Raw genomic sequence first — 26,977 nt, forward strand, 5'->3', positions numbered from 1 at the left:
CTTTTCTGTAACCTTGGGCAGGAGCTGCCTCTGTGTGACACTCACTCCATGGTGCACACCGGAAGCCTGGCTTGATAGATTCTTGATAAGGGAGGGGGGTGAACTATCGGGAGGTGAGGCGGGAATGTGAAGTGGAGGTCCAATCAGCTGAGCCATGATCTTACTGAATGGCGTAGCTGGCTCGAGGGGCCGAGTGGCTTTCTTAATTGGTATGAACTCTGGCATGGTGAAGACGGGCTGAATGGCCTCCGCGTGGGCTGTCTGCGCGGCGCATTTCAATGTTTACCTTTGCTGACGTGACAGAGACGTGTCTGACGTCCGATCCAGGGGCCACCCTGAGGTGGTGGGCGGTATTCCACGGTCTCCGATCGCCCACCCCCAAATCCATGAAGTTTCACGGGACATGCCGGCTGCAGAGTGGGCAGGGGGAGAAAGGCGAGGAGAGGATTTCTGTCCCCAGTGAAATTTATTTTCATGGGCCAAGTAACAATCTGCAGACCCAACGCTGCTGAAACCAAACGGCGGCTGAATCCGGGTGTGCGATTCCGCAGAGCCCCTGCGCGAATGGGGCGGCCGAATTCGCCCTGCCGACTCACGCCAATCAGCCACTGAACCGGTGGTCAATCGGGAGTCACTCCGATGAGAGGGGCCTCGGCTGATTGGAAGGACCGTTGTGTTGGATCACCATGGACCTGTCACGCCCAGGGCATAAATCCCTCCGGCGTTTAAATGCAGTTTTTGGCCATGTCCGGAATAAGAAGCGGGGCCAACCAAAAATGAGCTGGCAGCTGTCAGGTAGCCATTCGAGTGCCCCCCATAACCCCTCATCCGGGCCCCACCTGTGACACCCAATGCGGACGTGACCGAGGAAGACAGCAGTCGTCTTAAACTGCGACAGCGACTAAATATATTGAAAGAGTGCCCACAATGGAGGGGAGGGGGGACCCACCGAGCGTTGGACGATAAATCCCCCCCCCCGCCCCCCCCCCCCCCACCCCCTCCTCCTCGGGACACAACAAAGGTTTAGACTTTGTTCTCCCGTCTTTGCAGGAGCCAGTTTAACCACAGAGGATGTCACTGCGCTCGCTCAGACAGCGGTGGGAACACGAGCGGCCGGTCCACGGCCGCCCTCCCCGTCTTTTTTTGTCAGTCAATCCTCGCCCCCTCCTCCTTTCTTCAGTTTGTATTTCTCCACAAACTCGGCGTGCTTCTGCCGAAGGATTTCCTGCTGTTTCTTCAAGCCATTTGCCCTGTGGAAAAAGAGAGATTGTGAAGGCAGTTTTGTGTGTCTGGGTATATGTGTGTATATATGTGTATGTGTGTGTGTAGGTGTACACGTGTGAATATATGTATGTGTGTGGGTGTAGATGTGTGTATGCGTGTGTATATGTGTGTGTGTATATATGTGTGTGTGTATATCTATCTGTGTATATGTGTGTGTATGTGTGAATGTGCGTGTATATTTATGTGTATGTCTGTGTGTTTGTGCATGTGTGTCAATGTGTTTGAATGTGTGTGTGTATGTGTGTATGTGTATCTGTGTGTATGTCTATGTGTTTGTGGGGTTAGATACAGAGTAAAGCTCCCTCTACACTGTCCCCATCAAACACTCCCAGGACAGGTACAGCATGGGGTTAGATACAGAGTAAAGCTCCCTCTACACTGTCCCCATCAAACACTCCCAGGACAGGTACAACATGGGGTTAGATACAGAGTAAAGCTCCCTCTACACCAGGGGTGGGCAAACTACGGCCCGCCAAAGGTCTTTATGCGGCCCACCAAGATCAACTCATTAAAAAAAATGGGGGGGGTGGGGCTGTTGGGTTACTGGTATAGGGTGGATACGTTGACTTGAGTAGGGTGATCATTGCTCGGCACAACATGTGTTTCATGTGAAGTATCTACTTTAAAATATGAATTCATAAAAATTAATTGCTTTTTTTTCTTTAAACGGAGTTACTTTGTTTTTCAAATAAATGTGTTTCGTATAAAGTTACTACTTTAAAATATTAATTAATAAAAATTAATTGCTTTTTCCCCCTGAAAAAACCTTTTATTCTGGCTATTTTAAATATTAATTATTTTACTTAATATACTATGTGGCCCTTTAAAATTGTGAATTTCTGAATGTGGCCCTTGCACGGAAAAGTTTGCCCACCCCTGCTCTACACTGTCCCCATCAAACATTCCCAGGACAGGTACAGCACGGGGTTAGATACAGAGCAAAGCTCCTTCTACACTGTCCTCATCAAACACTCCCAGGATAGATACAGCACGGGGTTAGATATAGAGTAAAGCTCCTTCTACACTGTCCTCATCAAACACTCCCAGGACAGGTACAGCACGGGGTTAGATACAGAGTAAAGCTCCTTCTGCAATGTCCTCATCAAACACTCCCAGGACAGGTACAGCACGGGGTTAGATATAGAGTAAAGCTCCTTCTACACTGTCCCCATCAAACACTCCCAGGACAGGTACAGCACGGGGTTAGATATAGAGTAAAGCTCCTTCTACACTGTCCCCATCAAACACTCCTAGGACAGGTACAGCGCGGGGTTAGATACAGAGTAAAGCTCCCTCTACACTGTCCCCATCAAGCACTCCCAGGACAGGTACTGAGTGGGGTTAGATACAGAGTGAAGCTCCTTCTACACTGACCCCATCAAACACTCCCAGGACAGATTCACACACACACACACAGAGAAATACACACACACACACATACAGAAATACACACACACACAGAAATATACACACACACAGAAATACGCGCACACACAGAAATACGCACACAGAAATACACATACACACAGAAATACACACACACACACAGAAATACACACACACAGAAATACACACACGCAGAAATACACACACACACAGAAATACACACACACACACAGTGCTGGATACTGCGGCTATTCCAGTGCTGGACACTGCGCCTACCCCAGTGCGGGACACTGCGACACCCCCAGTGCGGGACACTGCGACTCCCCCAGTGCTGGACACTGCGGCTCCCCCAGTGCTGGACACTGTGACTCCCCCAGTGCTGGACACTGCGACTCCCCCAGTGCCGGACACTGCGACTCCCCCAGTGCCGGACACTGCGACTCCCCCAGTGCCGGACACTGTGACTTCCCCCAGTGCTGGACACTGCGACTCCCCCAGTGCTGGACACTGCGACTCCCCCAGTGCTGGATACTGCGACTCCCCCAGTGCTGGACACTGCGACTCCCCCAGTGCCGGACACTGCGACCCCCCCGGTGCCGGACACTGCGACTCCCCCGGTGCTGGACACTGCGACTCTCCCCGTGCTGGACACTGCGACTCCCCCAGTGCTGGACACTGCGACTACTCCAGTGCCGGACACTGCGACTACTCCAGTGCCGGACACTGCGACTCTCCCAGTGCCGGACACTGCGACTCCCCCAGTGCCGGACACTGCGACTCCCCCAGTGCCGGACACTGCGACTCCCCCAGTGCCGGACACTGCGACTCTCCCAGTGCCGGACACTGCGACTCCCCCAGCGCTGGACACTGCGACTCCCCCAGTGCTGGACACTGCGACTCCCCCAGTGCTGGACACTGCGACTTACCCAGTGCCGGACACTGCAACTCTCCCAGTGCCGGACACTGCGACTCCCCCAGTGCCGGACACTGCGACTCCCCCAGTGCCGAACACTGCGACTCCCCCAGTGCCGAACACTGCGACTCCCCCAGTGCCGAACACTGCGACTCTCCCAGTGCCGGACACTGCGACTCCCCCAGTGCTGGACACTGCGACTCCTCCAGTGCTGGACACTGCGACTCTCCCAGTGCTGGACACTGCGACTCCCCCAGCGCTGGACACTGCGACTCCCCCAGTGTCCGGCACTGGGGGAGCCGCAGTGTCCGGCGCTGAGGGAGCCGCAGTGTCCAGCACTGGGGGAGTTGCAGTGTTCGGCACTGGGGGAGTCGCAGTGTCCGGCACTGGGGGAATCGCAGTGTTCGGCACTGGGAGAGTCGCAGTGTTCGGCACTGGGGGAGTCGCAGTGTTCGGCACTGGGGGAGTCGCAGTGTCCGGCACTGGGGGAGTCGCAGTGTCCGGCACTGGGGGAGTCGCAGTGTCCGGCACTGGGGGAGTCGCAGTGTCCGGCACTGGGGGAGTCGCAGTGTCCGGCATTGGGGGAGTCGCAGTGTCCGGCACTGGGGGGGCAGATGCGTTGTCCAGCACTGGGGGAGTCGCAGTGTCCAGCACTGGGGGAGTCGCAGTGTCCAGCACTGGGGGAGTCGCAGTGTCCAGCACTGGGGGAGTCGCAGTGTCCAGCACTGGGGGAGTCGCAGTGTCCAGCACTGGGGGAGTCGCAGTGTCCAGCACTGGGGGAGTCGCAGTGTCCAGCACTGGGGGAGTCGCAGTGTCCAGCACTGGGGGAGTCGCAGTGTCCAGCACTGGGGGAGACGCAGTGTCCAGCACTGGGGGAGTCGCAGTGTCCGGCACTGGGGGAGTCGCAGTGTCCGGCACTGGGGGAGTCGCAGTGTCCGGCACTGGGGGAGTCGCAGTGTCCGGCACTGGGGGAGTCGCAGTGTCCGGCACTGGGGGAGTCGCAGTGTCCGGCACTGGGGGAGTCGCAGTGTCCGGCACTTGGGGAGTCGCAGTGTCCAGCACTGGGGGAGTCGCAGTGTCTAGCACTGGGGGAGTCGCAGTGTCCAGCACTGGGGGAGTCGCAGTGTCCAGCACTGGGAGAGTCGCAGTGTCCAGCACTAGGGGAGTTGCAGTGTCCAGCACTAGGGGAGTTGCAGTGTCCAGCACTGGGTAAGTCGCAGTGTCCAGCACTGGGTAAGTCACAGTGTCCAGCACTGGGTAAGTCGCAGTGTCCAGCACTGGGTAAGTCGCAGTGTCCAGCACTGGGTAAGTTGCAGTGTCCAGCACTGGGTAAGTTGCAGTGTCCAGCACTGGGTAAGTTGCAGTGTCCAGCACTGGGTAAGTTGCAGTGTCCAGCACTGGGTAAGTTGCAGTGTCCAGCACTGGGTAAGTTGCAGTGTCCAGCACTGGGTAAGTTGCAGTGTCCAGCACTGGGTAAGTTGCAGTGTCCAGCACTGGGTAAGTTGCAGTGTCCAGCACTGGGTAAGTTGCAGTGTCCAGCACTGGGTAAGTTGCAGTGTCCAGCACTGGGTAAGTTGCAGTGTCCAGCACTGGGTAAGTTGCAGTGTCCAGCACTGGGTAAGTTGCAGTGTCCAGCACTGGGTAAGTTGCAGTGTCCAGCACTGGGTAAGTTGCAGTGTCCAGCACTGGGTAAGTTGCAGTGTCCAGCACTGGGTAAGTTGCAGTGTCCAGCACTGGGTAAGTTGCAGTGTCCAGCACTGGGGGAGTCGCAGTGTCAAGCACTGGGGGAGTTGCAGTGTCTAGCGCTGGTGGAGTCGCAGTGTCCAGCACTGGGGGAGTCGCAGTGTCCAGCACTGGGGAGTCGCAGTGTCCAGCACTGGGTAAGTCACAGTGTCCAGCACTGGGGGAGTCACAGTGTCCAGCACTGGGTAAGTCGCAGTGTCCAGCACTGGGGAGTCGCAGTGTCCAGCACTGGGGAGTCGCAGTGTCCAGCACTGGGGGAGTCGCAGTGTCCAGCACTGGGGGAGTCGCAGTGTCCAGCACTGGGGGAGTCGCAGTGTCCAGCACTGGGGGAGTCGCAGTGTCCAGCACTGGGGGAGTCACAGTGTCCAGCACTGGGGGAGTCGCAGTGTCCAGCGCTGGGGGAGTCGCAGTGTCCAGCGCTGGGGAGTCGCAGTGTCCAGCGCTGGGGGAGTCGCAGTGTCCAGCGCTGGGGGAATCACAGTATCCAGCACTGGGTGTGTCGCAGTGTCCAGCACTGGGGGAGTCACAGTCATTCAGCACTGGGGGAATCGCAGTGTCCAATGCTGGGGGAATCTCAGTTTTCAGCGCTGGGGGAATCGCAGTGTCCAGCGCTGGGGGAATCTCAGTTTTCAGTGCTGGGGGAATCTCAGTTTTCAGTGCTGGGGGAATCTCAGAGTCCAGCACTGGGGGAATCTCAGTTTCCAGAGCTGTGGGAGTCACAGTGTTCAGCACTGGGTTAGTCGCAGTGTCCAGCGCTGGGGGAGTCGCAGTGTCCAGCACTGGGGGAGTCGTAGTGTTCAGCACTGGGGGAGTCGCAGTCATTCAGCACTGGGGGAGTCGCAGTCTTCAGCACTGGGGGAGTCGCAGTGTCCAGCACTGGGAGAGTCGCAGTGTCCAGCACTGGGGGAGTCGCATTGTCCAGCACTGGGTGAGTGGCAGTGTCCAGCGCTGGAGGAGTCACAGTGTCCAGCACTGGGAGAGTCGCAGTGTCCAGCACTGGGGGAATCGCAGTGTCCAGCGCTGGGGGAATCTCAGTTTTCAGCGCTGGGGGAATCGCAGTGTCCAATGCTGGGGGAATCTCAGTTTTCAGCGCTGGGGGAGTCGCAATGTCCAGCACTGGGTGTGTCGCAGTTTCCAGAGCTGTGGGAGTCACAGTGTTCAGCACTGGGGTAGTCGCAGTGTCCGGCACTGGGGAGTCGTAGTGTTCGGCACTGGGGGAGTCGCAGTGTCTAGCACTGGGGGAGTCACAGTCTTCAGCACTGGGGGAGTCGCAGTGTCCAGCATTGGGGGAGTCGCAGTGTCCAGCACTGGGTGAGTCGCAGTGTCCAGCACTGGGGGAGTCACAGTGTCCAGCACTGGGGGAGTCACAGTGTCCAGCACTGGGGGAGTCGCAGTCTTCAGCACTGGGAGAGTCGCAGTGTCCAGCACTGGGGGAGTCGCAGTGTCCAGCACTGGGGGACTCGCAGTGTCCAGCACTGGGGGACTCGCAGTGTCCAGCACTGGGGGACTCGCAGTGTCCAGCACTGGGGGACTCGCAGTGTCCAGCACTGGGGGACTCGCAGTGTCCAGCACTGGGGGACTCGCAGTGTCCAGCACTGGGTGAGTCGCAGTGTGCAGCACTGGGGGAATCGCAGTATCCAGCACTGGGGGAATCGCTGTGTGCAGCACTGGGGAATCGCAGTGTCCAGCGCTGGAGGAATCGCAGTGTCCAGCGGTGGGGGAATCGTAGTGTCCAGCGCTGGGGGAATCGCAGTGTCCAGCGCTGGGGGAATCGCAGTGTCCAATGCTGGGGGAATCTCAGTTTTCAGCGCTGGGGGAATCTCAGTGTCCAGCGCTGGGGGAGTCGCAGTGTCCAGCGCTGGGGGAGTCGTAGTGTCCAGCGCTGAGGGAGTCACAGTGTCCGGCACTGGGGGAGTCGCAGTGTCCAGCACTGGGGGAGTCGCAGTGTCCAGCGCTGGGGGAGTCGCAGTGTCCAGCGCTGGGTGAGTGGCAGTGTCCAGCGCTGGGTGAGTCGCATTGTCCAGCACTGGGGGAATCTCAGTTTTCAGCGCTGGGGGAGTCGCAGTGTCCAGCACTGGGGGAGTCGCAGTGTCCAGTGCTGGGGGAATCTCAGTTTTCAGCGCTGAGGGAGTCGCAGTGTCCAATGCTGGGGGAATCTCAGTTTTCAGCGCTGGGGGAGTCGCAGTGTCCAATGCTGGGGGAATCTCAGTTTTCAGCGCTGGGGGAGTTGCAGTGTCCAATGCTGGGGATGTCGCAGTTTCCAGCACTGGGTGTGTCGCAGTGTCCAGCACTGGGGGAGTCGCAGTTTCCAGAGCTGTGGGAGTCACAGTGTTCAGCACTGGGGTAGTCGCAGTGTTCGGCACTGGGGGAGTCGCAGTGTCCAGCACTGGGGGAGTCGCAGTGTCCAGCACTGGGGGAGTCGCAGTCTTCAGCACTGGGGGAGTCGCAGTCTTCAGCACTGGGAGAGTCGCAGTGTCCAGCGCTGGGGGAGTCGCAGTATCCAGCACTGGGTAAGTCGCAGTGTCCAGCACTGGGGAGTCGCAGTGTCCAGCACTGGGGGAGTCGCAGTGTCCAGCACTGGGGGAGTCGCAGTGTCCAGCACTGGGGGAGTCGCAGTGTCCAGCACTGGGGGAGTCGCAGTGTCCAGCACTGGGGGAGTCGCAGTGTCCAGCGCTGGGGGAGTCACAGTGTCCAATGCTGGGGATGTCGCAGTATCCAGCACTGGGGGAATCGCAGTGTCCAATGCTGGGGGAATCTGAGTTTTCAGCGCTGGGGGAGTCGCAGTGTCCAATGCTGGGGGAATCTGAGTTTTCAGCGCTGGGGGAGTCGTAGTGTCCAGCGCTGGGGGAGTCGCAGTGTCCAGCGCTGGGGGAGTCGCAGTGTCCAGCACTGGGGGAGTCGCAGTGTCCAGCGCTGGGGGAGTCGCAGTGTCCAGCGCTGGGGGAGTCGCAGTGTCCAGCGCTGGGGGAGTCACAGTGTCCAGCGCTGGGGGAGTCGCAGTGTCCAGCACTGGGGGAGTCGCAGTGCCCAGCACTGGGTGAGTGGCAGTGTCCAACGCTGGGGGAATCTCAGTTTTCAGTGCTGGGGGAATCTCAGTGTCCAGCACTGGGGGAGTCGCAGTGTCCGGCACTGGGGGAGTCGCAGTGTTCAGCACTGGGGGAATCTCAGTTTTCAGCGCTGGGGGAGTCGCAGTGTCCAGCACTGGGGGAGTCGCAGTGTCCAGCACTGGGGGAGTCGCAGTCTTCAGCACTGGGAGAGTCGCAGTGTCCAGCACTGGGGGAGTCGCAGTGTCCAGCGCTGGGGAGTCGCAGTGTCCAACGCTGGGGGAGTCGCAGTGTCCAACGCTGGGGGAGTCGCAGTGTCCAACGCTGGGGGAGTCGCAGTGTCCAGCACTGGGGGAGTCGCAGTGTCCAACGCTGGGGGAGTCGCAGTGTCCAGCGCTGGGGGAGTCGCAGTGTCCAGCGCTGGGGGAGTCGCAGTGTCCAGCGCTGGAGGAGTCGCAGTGTCCAGCGCTGGGGGAGTCGCAGTGTCCAGCGCTGGGGGAGTCGCAGTGTCCAGGACTGCAGGAAAACCCGGTCTCCGTGCGCCGGGGGGGGGGGGGGGGGGGGGGGGAGTTCCTGTCTGTGTGGGAGTCTGCACATTCTCCCCGTGTCTGCGTGGGTTTCATCCGGGTGCTCCGGTTTCCTTCCACAGTCCAACTTTGTGCAGCTTAGGTGGATTGGCCACCCTAAAATTGCCCCTTAGCGTCCACAATGTGCGGGTTAGGCAGGAGTGGGCCGAGTTAGGGAGCTCTTTCAAAGGGTCGGTGCAAACGCGATGGGCCGAATGGCCTCCTTCTGCACTGTAGGGATCCTATGGGTGTTCAAAATAACGCGGGGTCAATAGGGAGTCAGTTACCTTGCTCGCTCCTTGGTCTCATTGTAGATCTTTGTTATGACCTGGTCCTTGTTGTCCATGAAGCTCTTGTGAAATTCTTCAAGTTTCCTGAAAGGCAATCAGCTCCAATTTACAAATGTGGAAGATTCCGGTTCACAATCGCAACCTCCGCGTCCCTCATCCAGCCCTTTGCTCTCTGGGGTGTGTCCGGGGGGCAGGGGGGGTGTAACCTCTGTGAGATAAAGCATGACTGAGATTCGAGGCGGACAGGTCGCCTGGCGTCGACATGGGCACCGGATCAGACACCCGTCCAATTCTGGGGCCTTGGCCGTCCCCGATTCCCATCGCTTCACCTTGTCTGGGGGCGGACGGGCGGCCTGGGGCCCCATGCTCTGGATTTCCCTCTGTAAACCTCTATCTCCCCTCCTCTCAGATCTTCATTAAAACCAACCTCTTTGTTGGAGGCCATTCGGCCTATCGAGTCTGTACCGACCCTCTGAAAGAGCGTCTTACGTAGGTCCACTCCCCAGCACTATCCCTGTAACCCCACCCAACCTGCACATCTTTGGACAGTAAGGGACAATTCAGCACGGCCAATCCACCTAACCTGCACATCTTTGGACTGTGGGCAGGGCAGCACGTCGGCACAGTGGTTAGCATTGTTGCCTACGGCGCTGAGGACCTGGGTTCGAACCCCGGCCCTGGGTCACTGTCCGTGTGAAGTTTATACATTCTTCCCGTGTCTGCGTGGGTCTCACCCCCACAACCCAAAGATGTGCAGGATAGGTGAATTGGTCACACTAAATTGCCCCTTAATTGGAAAAATATAATTGAATAATTAAAAAAAAAGAAAAATGAAATGAAAATCGTTTATTGTCACAAGTCGGCTTCAAATGAAGTTACTGTGAAAAGCCCCTAGTTGCCACATTCTGGCGCCTGTTCGGGGAGGCTGGTACGGGAATTGAACCGTGATGCTGGCCTGCCTTGGTCTGCTTTAAAAGCCAGCTCTTTAGCCCTGTGCTAAACCAGCCCCTAATAACCTTTGGACTGTGGGAGGAAACCGGAGCACCTGGAGGAACCCACGCAGACGCGGGGGGAGGGGGGGAGAACGTGCAAACTCCACACAGTCACCCTAGGCCGGAATCGAACCGGGATCACTGGCGCCGTGAGGCAGCAGTGCTAACCTGAAGATCACCACCTCAGGCGAAGGGCAAGATTCAGACTGGGGCCTTCATGAATTTTTTTTTTTAATTTAGAGTACCCAATTCATTTTTTTTTTACCAATTAAGGGGCACTTGAGCATGGCCAATCCACCTACTCTGCACATAGAACATAGTACAGTACAGCACAGAACAGGCCCTTCGGCCCTCGATGTTGTGCCGAGCCATGATCACCCTACTCAAACCCACGTATCCACCCTATACCCGTAACCCAATAACCCCCCCCCCCTTAACCTTACTTTATTAAGACACTACGGGCAATTTAGCATGGCCAATCCACCTAACCCGCACATCTTTGGGTTGTGGGGGCGAAACCCACGCAGACACGGGGAGAATGTGCAAACTCCACACAGACAGTGACCCAGGGCCGGGATCGAACCTGGGACCTCGGCGCCGTGAGGCTGCAGAGGCTAACCCACTGCGCCACCGTGCCGCCCTTGGGGCCTTCATGAATAACGTCAGCCTGCCACCATCCTGATCGAGGCTGTGGTCTCTGTCTCGATATCTCCTCATGTGGCTCTGTGTGTTCGATAAAACTCCTGTCAAGCACCTCGGGGACGTCTTACTTAACCGAAGGATGAGTAACGAAGAGGCCCAGGGTGATGTTCCGAGGGCCCTCGGTTCGAACCTCGTCACAAATAAAAAAACGTGGAATCGAAAGCTCACATCCCCTGCATTAAAAATAAAAAATCTTCATCCTTGGAAAGTGGAGTGTTGATTGGACGCGAGTGCTGGCTGTGTGTCTGACTCTACTCCCAGCTGCTTGGCAGTGGGAACCATCAGGGTTTAGTTCGGTATACGCGGGAGAACATACGGAGGACAGAACTAAACTCTGGAAATTACTGCGTCTATATATGTATATAACATACCGTCCTAATGTAAGCAAATATTCATTAAATTTCAGACTTTCTGGGAGTTCAAATACTTGCTGATAAACGGCATATGTTAACGCAGAGCCAGTCTAGTTTGTGCAGGCTGAGAAATATAATACCAGTGTTCTTCAGGGCCAGTCCACAAAGCTTCATATCCAAATATACTAGACCTCCATACTGTTTCAAACGGGCAGTTAGTTTTCGAGGCAAATATATGAATAGGGTGGGAACGGAAGGCTACGGATTCAGTTAGTGCAGACATAGAACTGTACAGCACAGTGCAGGCCCTTCGGCCCACAATGTTGTGCCGAACTGGGCTGAAACTAAGATCGAATCAACCTATTCTTGACGGCTTTAGTTCAGGCAGCTACCATGGACAGTACAGGCTTGGAGGGCCGAAGGGCCTGTTCCTGTATAGTATTGTTCTTTATTTTGAGGAAAGGGAGAATGGTCAGGGCTTTGTGGAGAAGGCCAGGGAGAGTGACACGGAGGCTCAGTCGGAACACGTACGCACACACGACAGGACAAACGGCCTCCTTCTGTCCTCTCACCCGTTCTGTGACTCGGTTACAGATCGCTCACAATTCAATGTTTCGTATGGAGGTCCGGGCTGGGCCGGCCGCACACATCCTCAGGACGGACCCAAGACGCTTTACAGCCAGTGAGGGAGTACATCCTCGTTGAGGCGCCGGAATGTTGATCGACCCTGTTGATCGAAACCCTGTCTGCATCAGCCTGGAAAATATTCAACGACCCCGCAGCCTCCACCGCCCTCAGGGGCGAGAATTCCAGAGATGCCGGACAAAATTCCTCCTCATCTCTGTCTGAAATGGGAGACCCCTTATTCGAGAATGGAGGCTCAGCTTTATAATTCCAGCTGCCGGGGTTGGATTTGAACCCGTGTTCCCCCCCCCCCCCCCCGCCCGGAACATTTACCCAGGGGCCTCGCCGGATTGCTAGCCCAGTGACATTCCCACTACACAACTGCCTCAACCTCAATCGACATCATTAAAAAAAAACAAGGTGCCACAATGCTGTCTGTGGGAGCTGGCTGTGCACAAAATGGCTGCCGCATTTCCTACATGGGGGCAGCACGGTAGCACAGTGGTTAGCTCAGTTGCTTCACAGCTCCAGGGTCCCAGGCTTGGGTTACTGTCTGTGTGGACTCTGCATGTTCTTCACCGTGTGTGCGTGGGTTTCCTTCGGTTGCTCTGGTTTCCTCCCACAGTCCAAAGATGTGCAGGTTAGGTGGATTGGCCGCGCTAAATTGCCCCTTAGTGCCCAAAAAGGTTAGGAGGGGTTACTGGGTTACAGGGGATAGGGTGGAAGTGAGGGCTTAAGTGGGGTGCTCTTTCCAAGAGTCGGTGCCGACTCGATGGGCCGAATGGCCTCCTCCTGCACTGTAAATTCTATGATTACTAATCGCGCGACATTACCACGACGCCACCGTTTCCGCACGTCTGCGTTTTGCCTACCTTCCTGGGCTTGTCGAGGAAAGCCTGCTTGATCAGCTTAAGCGTCGCGTCCGATTTGATTCCCAGGATGGCGTAGTAATCGGCGGCGGCTCCAGACCTAGTCGTGACGGGAGACAGGAGAAGGCAGGGTTTATTGCTCTGGGCTGCTGCTGTGTGACCCCCTACCAGGGGTGAGGGGGCTGGGCCAGTCCAAACGCGCTGTGCAGCGGAGGGGAGGAGTGGTGCGGGTGGCCTTGGACCCCGAGGGCACAGTCCTCTGTCCAAGCCCCCTGATATACACTGCTTATGGGCAGGGAGAACAGCCAGGAACTTCCTTTCCCTCACCTCTTGGACATCGTTAATTGGTGCTCAATAGCCAATGGGCTGGCAATGAGAGTCTAAGCAAGTACAACAACAACTTGCATCTAGATGGTGCCTTTACGTAATGAAACGTCCCGAGGGGCTTTGCCGGCGTGTTGTGGGGGGTGGAGGGGGGGGACCAGGCAGCTGAAGGCCTGCCCGCCGATGGTGGGAAGATCACCAATGGCACGAGAGGTGAGAATTGGAGGAGCGCAGAGACCTCAGGGGGCTGTTGATTCGGGGGGGGGGGGGGGGGAGATTACAAATACGGGGGGGGGGGCGAGGCCATCAACGGATTTGAAAACCAGGAGGAGAGTTTTCATGGTGGAATTTACCAAGAAGGTGCCCGGACTAGGAGAGTTTCAGCCGTGGGGAAAGGCTGGAGAGGCTGCGGGGAATGTTTTCTTTGGAAGAGAAGAGGCCCGAGGGGAGATTTCATCAAAGTTTATAAAATGATGAGGGGTAGAGATAGGGTGGAGAGTGTGATGATAGAATCCAATACCAGGGTCCGATGCTTGAACAAAGGGGACTACGATAGAATGAGGAAGGACCTCGCTAAAGTAGACTGGAAACAAATATTTTATGGTCGGACAGTTGAGGAGCAGTGGAGTACTTTCAAAGAAATCTTTCATAGTGCTCAACAAAAGTATATTCCACTGAGAAGGAAGAATTGTAAGAAGAGGTAATCGACCATAGGTGTCTAAGGAGATACATGAGGCTGTCAAATTGAAAGAGAAGGCTTACAAAGTGGCCAAGATCAGCGGGAAACTAGAAGATTGGGAAAACTTTAAAGGTCAGCAGAAATCCACGAAAAAAGCCATAAAGAAAAGTAAGATAGAACACGAAAAAAAACTGGCACAGAATATAAGGATAGATAGCAAAAGTTTTTATAATTAAATAAAACTAAAACGAGTGGCTAAAGTAAACATTGGTCCGTTAGAGGATGAGAGTGGTCATTTAGTTATGGGATATGATGAAATGGCGGAGGCATTGAACAAATATTTTGTATCGGTCTTCACAGTGGAGGACACTAATGACATGCCAGCAATTGACCGAGAGAAGAAGGTAGGTGAGGACCTGGAAACCATTACTATCACAAAAGAGCAAGTGTTGGGCAAGCGAATGGAGCTCAGGATAGATAAGTCTCCTGGCCCTGATTGGATGCATCCCAGGGTACTGAAAGAGATGGCTGGAGTAATAGCAGATGCACTGGCAGTAATTTTCCAAAATTCGCTGAACACTGGGGCAGTCCCAGAGGAGTGGAAAACAGCAAATGTGACGCCACTGTTTAAAAAGGGAAGTAGACAAAAGATGGGGAATTATAGACCGGTTAGCTTAACCTCTGTCGTGGGGCAGATGCTTGAGTCTATTATCAATAAAGAGATAGGAGGGCACCTCGATAGAAATTGTCCCATTGGACGGATGCAGCATGGATTCATGAAGGGCAGGTCATGCTTGACGAATCTCTTGGAATTCTATGAAGACATTTCGAGCAAGGTAGACAAAAGTCTGTGGATGTGGTGAAGCTAGATTTCCAAAAGGCCTTTGACAAGGTACTGCACAAGAGGCTGCTGCATAAGTTAAGGATGCATGGTGTTAAGGGTAGAGTACTAGCATGGATAGAGGATTGGCTGTCTAACAGGAAACAAAGAGTGGGAATAAATGAGTGCTATTCTGGCTGGCAATCAGTGACGAGTGGTGTGCCTCAGGGATCGGTGTTGGGACCACAATTATTTACAATTTATATAGACGATTTGGAGTTGGGAACTACGTGCAAGGTATCCACGTTTGCAGATGACACGAAGGTGTGTGGCAGAGCAAAGTGTACTGAGGACTGTAAAACCTTACAGAGGAACATTGACAAATTGAGTGAGTGGGCAAAGGTCTGGCAGATGGAGTATAATGTCAATAAGTGTGAAGTCATGCATTTTGGTAGGAGTAACAATAGAACGGATTATTACTTAAATGGTAAAAAGTTGCAGCTGCTATGGAGAGGGACCTGGGTGTACTTGTGCATGAGTCAGAGAAGGTTGGTCTGCAGGTGCAACAAGTCATTAGGAAGGCAAATTGAATTTTGTCCTTCATTGCGAAGGGTATTGAGTTTAAAAGCAGAGAGGTAATGTTGCAGTTGTATAAGGTGCTGGTGAGGCCACAGCTGGAGTACTGTGTACAGTTTTGGTCTCCACACTTGAGAAAGGATGTGCTAGCACTAGATGGGGTGCAGAGGAGGTTCACTAGGTTGATTCCGGAGTTGAGGGGGTTATCGTATGAGGAGACATTGAGTAGGTTGGGATTATATTCACTGGAATTCAGAAGGTTGAGGGGGGATCTAATAGAAACATATAACATTTTGAAGGGAATGGATAAGATAGAAGTAGAAAGGATGTTTCCACTGGTAGGTGAAAGTGGGACAAGACGGCATAGCCTCAAGATTAGGGGGAGCAGATTTAGGACTGAATCAAGGAGGAACTTCTTCACTCAGAGGGTGGTTAAAGTATGGAATTCCCTACCGAAAGGAGTAGTAGCCGCTACTTCATTGAATATATTAAAGATAGGGTAGATGTTTTTTTGAAAAATAAAGGAATTACGGGATATGGCGAGAATGCGGGTAAGTGGTTCTGAGACCAGGAAAAGATCAGCCGGGATCTTATAGAATGGCGGAGCTCGAAGGGCCGGACGGTCTACTTCTGCTCCTAGTTCTTATGTAGGGAGCTCTTTCCAAGAGCCGGTGCAGACTCGATGGGCCGAATGGCCTCCTGCGCTGTAAATTCTATAATCAGACCTGCCTGGTGTATATTTATATATATCCTCACTGTGTAGGTGTGTTTGGGGGGAGGGGGGGGGGAGAATAAATGCTGTGGCCAAAAGGAAAACAAAACGGCCGACAGTTGGCGAACCTCCCCTTTAAGGCGGCGGGGGCAAGAGGAACCTCCCCTTTAAATGGGAGAGATGGTCCCGTGACGGAAAATCAAAGAGCTTTGCGAGTCAGTGACGAGGGAATTCATGAGTGGGCGGGGCCCCACAACCTTTCTACCTTTTTGATCTCTGAACAGCGGCTTTGGGCGGCGGAGCGCCTCCCCCTCGCCGACCAGCACCGCCTTCCTTGGGCCACTGCCATGTCCGCGCATGCGCCCGAGTGGGCATGGCTGAGCGAGGGGCCTCCGCCTATTGTGACATCGCCCGAACCCGCCCCCTTCTTGCGACGCCACCGGGCCCAGCCGTTGACTTTTAAAAGGGACGCGAGCGTCCTTCACCAACCCTCCAAACGAACGCGCGCACAGAGCAGGCGCCGAACCCGGTGGTGCCGGCCAGCGCGCACAGAGCATCCGTCGGTCCCGGTGGTGCCGGCCAGCGTGCACCGAGCATGCGCGTACCCCACCGGACCCGGGCGGGTGCCGGCACTCGCGCATGCTCCATCCATGCCGGCGATGCCCCGCTCAGTCGAACAGCCCATCCGCACAAACAGACACTTTTGATGGAAATTCGACACTCGAGGAAACAGAGAGGGAAAGGGAAAAGGGGTGGGGATGATTCTGGATACACGGCTAAAGGGGGGGGGGGGGGGAATGGGGCGTGATTTTAACACAGTCAGACGGGTTTCCCGCTGGGGACGGGTTTCCCGCCCCGCCTGATTTACTGTGCTGCTTTAATATTGACGTTAGGCGTCAAAGCGGGTCAATCTTCTGCTGCTGGGTGAGCCGGAGCGTCACGGCGACGACGGGAGGCCAGTCGGCCCCTCGCGCCCGTGCCGGCCCTTTGATGGATCGATTTGGATTTATTGTCGGCGGTACTGAGGTGCGGTGAAAAGTATTGTTCCGCGTGCAGTCCAGGCAGATCGTTCCAGACGTGAGAATCAGACGAGGAATACAGATTCCCGTCTCTACCCCCTGCCCCTCTGACTCCACCTAACTTACAAGCAAGGAGCGTCTCGCGCATGCGCAGATCGGTGACCTCCCCGAAGGCAACTGCGTCCTCCCCGGAGAAGATCAAGCGGCGACACGGGTGTTCGACGACACGACGAGGGGAGGGGGTGAGGTTGGTGGTGGTGTCGCTGGATGGCGGATGGGACCCCCCCCCGGTTCGAAGCCCCGCACCCCACCCCAGGCACGTTCTTCGAGTTCAATCTGGAATGAAAAGACCACGGAGCCGTCGCTGACTGTCGTTGAATAAAGGGTGGCACGGTAGCACAGTGGGTTAGCACTGTTGCTTCATAGCTCCAGAGTCCCAGGTTGGGTTCCCCGCTGGGTTACTGTGTGTGCGGAGTCTGCACGTTCTCCCCGTGTCTGCCTGGGTTTCCTCTGGGTGCTCCGGTTTCCTCCCACAGTCCCTAAACAAGGGAAGGGGCCGGCGAGGGACCCGGCTGCTTTTAAAGTAATGGCCAGGATACGCCAGGGTCTCGCATCTCATTGACATTGACAGGGTCTCGCATCTCTCCCCACCCCCAATTCGGGCGGGGAACACGGCCCCCGCGACTCCTGAGCCCTCCCTCCCCGCAGCCAGTTCACCCTCGAATCAACTTTATGTGGCTGCTGATGGTATCTCCACCCAACCCTCGCTAATCCATCATGTGTCCCACCCCCCCCCCCCCCAACCCCCTTCCCCCATGTCTCGTCCGAGATCGAAGTCTGTTACTATCCAGGCTTCCTCCAGACGAGGCCTATCCTTCCGATGACTAAAAATGGAGGCTGGGCGAGAAACTGGCCAATGTTTACTGGGGCAAGGGCCCCGGGGCCTTTGAACAGGGGTGCCGGTGGCAGGGTCTCACTGGAACCTCTGCAGTGAGTGGGGGTGGGGGGCCGGGGTCAGGCGATTTTGTGGCCACAGAGATGGCAGCTGGATGAGTGGCACAGGGGTCAGCACCGCTGCCTCATGGCGCCAGGGACCCGGGTTCCATTTCCATCACAGGTCACTGTCTGTGGCGGAGTCTGCACGTTCTCCCCCTGTATCTGCGTGGGTTTCCCCCGGGTGCTCCAGTTTCCATGCACCGTCCAACGATGTGCAGATTAATAATAATAATCGCTTATTGTCACAAGTCGGCTTCAAATGAAGTCTCGTATTCTGCTAACAGCCTAATCACTCGCATTTGATCTGGTAAGATTGTCTCGACGAAATCAAACGTCAGTCTGATGGATTAGAAGAATTGATTTCAGTCAATGCAGGTCAATGTGGCTGAGGGTTGGAATGAGGTAACAATTCAGTTGGTGACTGATGGAATGTTACCTGGTCACTCAGTTGCATGTGAGTAGAAAATTAAAAATTGGTTCTATTAAATTACACTTTAATTCGGTTAAGGTCTTTAACGGATTGATGTGATGTCGCTGAAACAGTTCAGTAAAAGACCGCTGATGGAATGTTTGCGGGACAGTTCAATTCTGTACAATTCGATTTGGCTAAAATTGGTTAAGGTCTTTATCGGGTTGATGTGATGTCGCAGAACAGTTCAGTAAAAGACCGCTGATGGAATGTTTGCGGACAGTTCAGTTCCGGACAAATATAATTGGTTACGCTAACATTTATTATGGGAAGATATGGGTTGTTTGAATGAAACAGAATTGGGAGATGAATGGCCACTAGGGGGAACCAGAGACAAACTTGTGTGTTGATGAATGAATGTATAATGATTTGAATTAATATGGTTGAATGGAGATCTCCAATGAATGAATGAGTCCGTTTAATAAGAATGTGATATCCTCTGTTCCTAGTTTTGTGAAATGTTGTGTTTTAGGAGGTATTAAAGTGAGATTTAAAACGGGGTAAGTATTTGAAAGTTCTTTAGAAACTTAGTAATAATGATTAACATTGTGGGAGTTAATTAGAACATAATTCTCAGGAAACAAACACAAAGTGAAATCAAAATGTACAAATTGGGATTTGTAAATGATTAGTTGCAACTCGGCATAGTCTTGGCTGCTAAAAATAAATAAATAAAATTGTTTCACATCAATTAGAAGTTATAAATGGCAGGCAAGAAATGTGATCAATATTATGAAGTAGAGATTTAATATGCTCAGCACTAAATTGGTCTTCGCATAAAAACAAAGAGAAGTTTTACTCTCAAGCAGTCAGAGCTCTGTGCAGCTGACCGGTTGAAATTGACACGGCACAGCTCCATCAGGGTCCTAGTGCCTGATGGATCGCTAGAAAGTTACTAGCAGAAGAAATGAAGTTTAGAGTGTTAAATACATTGTAGAAGGAGCTTTAAGGAATAAAGATATTTGACCAGAAGTTAGAGATTACATTATAGAGGGTGTATCAGGCAATAGAAACGTTAGACCTGAAGTTAGATTAGGAGAATTACTTGCAGTATCAGGAAATAAGAATCTGATGACAGGGAAAGATTTAATAAAATTAAGATCATGCAGGAAAAATTAGGATATTAAAACCAATTGATGACAGAGAGGGAGTGTGGGTGAAACTGCTGAATAAAACCACAGGAGAAGTAATCATAAAAAATTTGGGTGAACATACAATTGTATTAGAGAACCATGGCGCCTAGAGCAAAAGAAATTACGTCAGAATTTAAAAATCTGGTCAAATTGAACAATAACAGAGGAATTATGATACTCCATCGGCAGCCTAAGGGCAATGAGTGCAGGAATGTAATCAGTAAAGGATTTAAATGTATGGAATGATAGAACAAGGGCAGTGATTAATGGCCCTCAGTTTAAAATGGTTCACAGTGAGCATCAGGAAACCACAAGTCAGGATTGTGGGGCATTCTGTAGCCCGATTGTTTGGACTGGTAGTAGTCATATGAAACCCAGGAGACGGCCAGATACTGGGTATTCAGGAGAATTGATAATGCATTTGCAAAGACAGCGATGGGATGCTGCAGCCCCCAGGGAGATTTGGGGCATTCAGGTTTGTCATGATTGTTTTGTGGAATATCAGGCAACTTTAATGATTGAGGTTTGTGACCACAGGGGGGATTTTGAATCCAAGAAGTGTCAGTGTAAGTGGGATGGTAGATTAATGACAATGTGCAATTACTGCAAGGATAATTTGGCCGACAACAATGTGACTCTAAAAGGCTGTGCAAGCTTGTGGACAAGTGACAGACTTGTGGTATCGATTTGTGAGGAAGTACATGGTTTATGCTGTTGGGATGACCTGGGGATGTAAAATGAGCCTAACAGTGTTAGAGACTGTATCGCTGCAATGATGCTGTGCCATAGGATAGATCATATCCCCAATTCGCTCAGACAAGGGAAAAATGAATGTTTGGGTGTGGGTGTCAGGATGCCAGTGAACTGAAACCTGTTAGCAGCATCAATAGGACAGATGAATCAGTGAAAATATTATGTTCGGAACTTATCCTGTCACAATCAGAATTAAAAACGTTGAAGTAGACGCAGTAGCAATATCCAAAATGATTCAGGGAAAGTTTCGACCTGATTGAATCACCGAGTTAGAAAAAGAGGAATGGTGGCAATGGAAATCCGGAAGTCCTGGAGATGGTACTTCTGGAATATCCAAGCAAGGATAGGAAGATACAAATCAAGAAATAGGGCCCTCTCCATCTTTGACCTGTTCATTTGGGTTTCAGATGAAGCAACAATAATACAGATGAAGAACCTGAAAAACACTCTGCAGAAGAATGTTTCAGACATTATGGGAAAAAACTAATGATACAATTGGCTACATGTTTGAGGGAATTAAATGATAGAGCCCGGAAGAAAAACCTTACGGGTTAGCAATAAATCAAAATATCAAATTATTACTGAATACTGAAACCTCCGGTCAGACATCTCTAACGGGACGTTAGCTGATGGGTGATCGTGGTCTCCAGGAAGGACGTATGACGCGGTGGAGTTATTAAGGGTCTCGGCAGACAGCAGCGACTGACGAGGAACCCCCGTATTTTAAATGACAATAGTTTCGAATTTTGGCAGCTTGTTGCCACGAGGGGAATTGTAACCAATATAGCATTGGAGAGTATAACAGTTATTACAGATGAAATGTCCTGTAAATTGTTAGGGACTGTTATGTATAAATTCAATTGGGTTGTAACCACAAAAAGTTAACTGTACTAAGTGTGTGAGTGGTGTTTAACAAAAAAACAAATAATGGCAAGTATACACTCCATGCTGTAAGGAAAATGATAACAGACAACAGGGGTTTGAAGAAAACTGAGCTATTGTCTCAAGTAAGCCAGGGCTGGCAGGCTACATGATTCAGTACAATGTTCGACGTCAGAGTCAGGAAGTCAGGAATAGAAACAGGATTGGTTGAAGCTCCTGCAATTAATAAAGCAAGATAATAGTGCTTGATACAAGATATCATCAGTTACCATTGCTATGGGAAACGGAAAGCACTTCCTACAAAAAAGAACCCCAGTGAGGGATAAGGACCTTTTGGTCGCTGATGGACTCAATTGTGTGCTGCTTCTAAGGGACATGAGGAAGCTTTTATGATGCTACTACCCCGAGGTAGTCAGATGCCTTGGAGGTAGTGGAACAACCAGAGATAGCTATTGTGTTACCTTCCTGAGCGGCGCCAGCTATGGTTCACGGTGATTGGACTTGAGGAAAGCACATCACAAAGGGTCTATTGACACTGGTCTGCGAGATGGATGCATTTACCATTGATTTCCCTGCAAAGTTTACAAATCATGACATGTAAATACGAATGACAAGGCTGAGGGATAGTTGCTAGTCAGTATAACTATAAGAAGGATATAAATCCTAAGGGCAACACGGTAGCATTGAGGATGGCTATCTATCTAGTTGGATTCAGCTCAGGGTTATCTCTCATAGCTTGGTCATGGGGTTTTACCTGATGAATGGATTGACAATACTTGTTATTATAATTGTATACTGCATAATCATAGGATGCCTTAATATGTGTTGTATGCTGGCTAGGGCTCGGATGCTGCTGATAGGCTTGGCCCATCATTATTCACCAAAGATGACATCTCGTTACTGGTAACCATCACACCAGACGGAAGAGGACAGAGAGCCAGAGGCTGTAAAATGTGATGAGGTGTTTATGTGCGGAATACCGGCTCAGTTACGTTCTGATAACGGGCCTCATTTTATTGGACAGATTAACAAGGAGTTCTGCTCCCAGTTGGGCATACGCCAGCAGTTACATTGTGCGTACAGACCGCAGGCGGCCGGGTTGGTTGAGAGACACAATCAGACCCTCAAAACTAAATTGGCTAAATTAAGAATGGACACGGGACTGACATGGCTTAAGTTGCTCCCCGTTGCCCTCATTCAGCTGTGGGTCACACCTGCAGGATCGGCCTTGCTCTCTCCTGCCGAGATCTTTTACGGCAGGCCCATTAGAACACCCTGGAACCTGCCTGTTCCCAGATTGGTCCAGTTTCACCATCTGACTAAAGAAAGGACTATGTTCTAGCCCTTACTAACGCCCTCAAGGAGCTCCATGGCCATGTCCGCGCAGCTCACTCGTCACCGTCTCTATCACATAGCTTGCTCTCAGTGCAGCCTGGTAGTTATGTCATGGTCAAAAATTGGACTCGGAAAGGGTCAGAGCCACGATGGAAGGGGCCCTTCCAAGTTCTCCTTACCACCCCTACTGCAGTTAAAGTGGAGGGGCGGAGTGCTTGGGTCCACCTCCACCACTGTAAAAAGGTCGGTCACTAACCTGCCTCCCTTCCCCAGCGCTATTTTACAGGTGTGAAGCATGATGGGGTGGCTACACACCGCCTGTTTGATCTTCGGCATCGCCTCGCGTGGAGTGACATTGGATTGGATTTGTTTATTGTCACGTGTACCGAGGTACAGTGAAAAGTATTTTTCTGCAAGCAGCTCAACAGATCATTCAGTACATGGGAAGAAAAGGGAATTAAACAGAATTCAAGAAAATACATGAGAATACATAATAATGGGCAGCACGGTAGCATGGTGGTTAGCATAAATGCTTCACAGCTCCAGGGTCCCAGGTTCGATTCCCGGCTGGGTCACTGTCTGTGTGGAGTCTGCACGTCCTCCCCGTGTGTGCGTGGGTTTCCTCCGGGTGCTCCGGTTTCCTCCCACAGTCCAAAGATGTGCGGGTTAGGTGGATTGGCCATGCTAAATTGCCCGTAGTGTAAGGTTAATGGGGGGATGTTGGGTTACGGGTATAGGGTGGATACGTGGGTTTGAGTAGGGTGATCATTGCTCGGCACAACATCGAGGGCCGAAGAGCCTGTTCTGTGCTGTACTGTTCTATGTACTGTTCTATGTTCTAGGTGGCGGAAATGGAACAGGGGAATATCATCTACATCTGTAACCCCAACCGAAGTACCCGGACATGTCACCTCTGCAGAGGTGACGTTCTTCGCTGCCCCCATATACGAGGACGTGGCATGGACTCATGGAAGGTCATCCGGCTAACGGACCGTGCAGGACTCATGAAGCAATTGCACCGGTCCCAACGATGGGAAGAGAAGACTGCATGGACATTGCCTTATTTTTGGAGTATATGTAAATTTGATTTTGGATGTGTTAACCTTGGTGCCTTACAGGTAAACTCAGACTGTGAGGAGGGGGTAGGAAGAGGTTGTGAGAGAGAGAGAGGGACTAGACAGAGGAAGGGCTGTGTAAGGAGGGAGGTACAACTAGAACGTAGGTTATCAGGAGATGTACTTAATTCATTTAGGACCCGGAATGAGGGAAACCTGGGCAGCATGAATCTCTTCTACTAGATCTACCACCGCTTGTATGGCCAGGGACGGGTTGTCTGCTACCCAAACCCCGCATTGGTGTCTAGGTTATTTTCTGTTTCACCGCTTTGGGGCACTCCCCAAACTGTGGTTCATTGTCAGAGTTCCGAGCCACCGCCCAAGCAAGTTACTCTTCCTTACGATCCGGGTTCGGCCCCACCAGCTATTCGCCTTCCCCTTCCTCGGGATAATTCCCACTCACAGTATGATATGCTTCGATGGTGGAGGGCGTATGTACCTAGCCCCTTCACTCCCAATAGAGACTCCCGGTCGTGCGAGAATTGTTTCAGCAGTGAGGGGTACGGCTGTTTGCTGGTAGAGATGAAAATGAATATAACATGTCTGTTCTCCACTTGTACTGATCCAAAGTGTTGCATAACCCTGACATCAGGTCAATGCGCCTGTTACAATGCCACTTGTGTCCCGCTGACGCCAGGCATCCAGCTCCTTTGTGGCTGGGCGAATGTCTCTCATATCACTGTTGGAACTAGGGCTTTCCGCACTGCTAGGAGGCCTGAATGGGCGTTCCGAAGCTGGATGAACTGGGCTACTGGGGAATCCCTAATAGTCCCATTTCCCCACCAACTTGCTATCGGGACTCTAGTCCCCATTGCGGTCCCTTGCCCCTCTGCGTGGATACTGCACCACCAGTTGGCATGCTGGGCAGGTTCAGTTATTTGTGGCCTTACCATCCCTGGGCAACGAAACCTTGGGGGCCCTCGGGGCAATAACCAAGGAATTATCTCAACTCGGGTTGTTTGCCATGCAGAACCGGTATGGTCTTGACTATCTCGCCTGCATCTTTGTGGGCCTGGCCATCTTTAAATGCGTGATGGATAAAATGCAGGGTGCGCTGGAACGGATAGCCACCCCTAGAGTCTTGACTGTTGGGGTCCACGAGGGTGCAGCGGCCGATGGGGTGCTGCAATAGGATTTAGAAATGCAGCAACGAGTTTCCTTAGCTGAGGGGCCATAACTACAGCTAGGAATGATGGGTTATCATGAAATGATAAAAGGAGGGAATGAGGAAGTAAACAAACGAATATGATGGACAGTTGGACCCTGAGGGTAATGTGTTCACAGACAGAGAACAAAGGGATGAGCACAGCATGACTAGGAAGGGGGAGGGGAGCTTTGCCTCGTGGAGAGAATAGTGAAAAGGATGCTGGGTAACAAGGGGCCGAGAATAAGTGAGCCAATTAGGATATATGACCAGGTCAGGAGGTGTGTAAAATGACCAATGGGAAGTTTGTATGCGAATCTTGATGTAATTTGAAGTATATCTCCAGTGTTCCTTTGTTCTCAGGTTCTCTTTATCCCTGGGCTCTCAGAAGGCAGTGTGTGTGTCCTGAGGTCCTATGGATTGAGTCAGCCTTGCAATCATATCATTATTAAATGATATGATACCTGCAAATCCATCTCAGATTTTATTGAATCTAGACTGACAGCAAATTAATCAGGGATTAACACACCCACCCTGCCCATGTAACTAACTGTTTTTTAGAGGGAAAATTGTACCCGCCTCTACCACTGCCCCTGGTAACTCATTCCAGATGCTCCCCACCCTTTTGTGCGAAAAAATGGCCCCTCTGGTTTATTTTGTATCTCTCCCCTCTCACCTTAAACCTATGCCCTCTGGTTCTAGACTCCTCTACCTTTTTGGAAAGATGTTGACTGTCTACCTTATCTATGCTCCTCATTATTTTATAGACCTCGAAACCACCGATAAAACTGTGTTGCGATCTCAGTTGATGTTAGAATTAGCGGGAAGGTCGCAGAATGGAACCCTAGCTCAAAAGACCGTAACTTTTACCTTTTTTAATTAAACGTGGAAGATGAGACACAGGACCGCTATTTAGTTTAAAAATAAGTCATTTATTAAACTTGAAAAAATGGATGATGATACAATACTTCTTTACCCCTCCCCCTTTCCTTAACAAATATGCACAGCGTTTAAGATTAACAAGGATGACAAAGTTTATTTGAAGCTACAATGGTCTCATTGTAGCGGCACGGTAGCACAGTGGTTAGCACTGTTGCTTCACAGCTCCAGGGTCCCAGGTTCAATTCCCAGCTTGGCACTGTCTGTGTGGAGTCTGCGCATTCTCCCCATGTCTGCGTGGGGTTCCTCCGGGTGCTCCGGTTTCCTCCCACAAGTCCTGAAAGACATGCTTGTTCGGTGAATTGGACATTCTGAATTCTCTCTCTGTGTACCCGAACAGGCGCTGGAGTGCGGTGACTAGGGGCTTATCACAGTAACTTCATTGCAGTATTAATGTAAGCCTACTTGTGACAATAAAGATTATTAAGATTATTCAATTAAACTTGATTAGGAAAACAAGCTCACACCTTAGAAATAGCTGGGTTAGTCATAAATCAGTTATGAGAAATCAATAAGGATATTCCCTTCTCCAGGTTGGGACTTCTGTAAGACATCATCGTCCAATAACCTTATAAAATCTTCAGAAATGATTTGATTGTGTTCAGAGCCCTCTCTCTCCTGAAGAAAGATTCCTGGCTTGACAAACACAGGACAGTGTCGGCCTGTTATCTCTGCCAAGGACATGTCTCCAGCACAGAACCTTAAGATAAACTTGATCAGTTGGGGGGGATCTCAGGACCCATACGTAAAGCAGACATCTGGGTAAAGGTTAAACAGGATGTCTGAGCAAGAAATGAACCAGAAAATGACTTCCTGGTTTCTGACTGAACTTGGAAGAATTGCCTTTGAACATCTGTCCCTTTCCAATGAATTGTTGAATAATTAATGAGAATCTCCAGTCCCGGAGATCAGCATCTCCCTGATCTGGGACCAGTAAAACATTCAGAGGAAACTCACCTCCAGTCCCGGAGATCAGCATCTCCCTGATCCGGGACCAGGAAACTATTCAGAGGAAACTCACCTCCAGTCCCGGAGATCAGCATCTCCCAGATGGGGGGTCCAGTAAACTGTTCCCACCTGATCCAGGGTCATATGTCTTTTCTGTCGATTTACCTGATGTATTATATCTAAACTGTTGCTTCTTAATCAACTGTTTCAAAATCACCTCTGATTTCGACCCCCTCTTTGGATAATCTGTGACTCCCGGACACTTGTCCGTGAGAGTAAGGGAAGGCCTGAGAACTCAAATAATCCAGAATAAACGGGCAGCACGGTGGCCTAGTGGTTAGCACAACCGCCTCACGGCGCTGAGGTC

General features: G+C 52.0%; 1 protein-coding gene and 1 long non-coding RNA gene across 2 annotated transcripts in view; both read right to left on the reverse strand.

Annotated features, from left to right (window-relative positions):
* The window catches only part of LOC119961137 (zinc finger protein 91-like), a gene marked incomplete at its 5' end in the record, with an annotated part of 114,463 nt that overhangs the window by 78,992 nt on the left and 8,494 nt on the right, over positions 1-26,977 (reverse strand). Inside the window, 2 exons of the mRNA XM_038788631.1 lie at positions 9,224-9,310; positions 13,094-13,146. Coding sequence (XP_038644559.1) covers positions 9,224-9,310; positions 13,094-13,146 — 140 coding nt within the window. The remainder of the gene's footprint in view (positions 1-9,223; positions 9,311-13,093; positions 13,147-26,977) is intronic.
* Positions 995-16,216, reverse strand: LOC119961123. Its single transcript, XR_005459597.1, has 4 exons — positions 16,143-16,216; positions 12,770-12,866; positions 9,224-9,310; positions 995-1,250 (listed from the first exon to the last, which is right to left on the reverse strand). It is a non-coding gene; the product is annotated as an uncharacterized LOC119961123 (long non-coding RNA).

This window comes from Scyliorhinus canicula, unplaced genomic scaffold, assembly GCF_902713615.1.
Source record: "Scyliorhinus canicula unplaced genomic scaffold, sScyCan1.1, whole genome shotgun sequence".
Taxonomy (NCBI): Eukaryota; Metazoa; Chordata; class Chondrichthyes; order Carcharhiniformes; family Scyliorhinidae; genus Scyliorhinus; species Scyliorhinus canicula.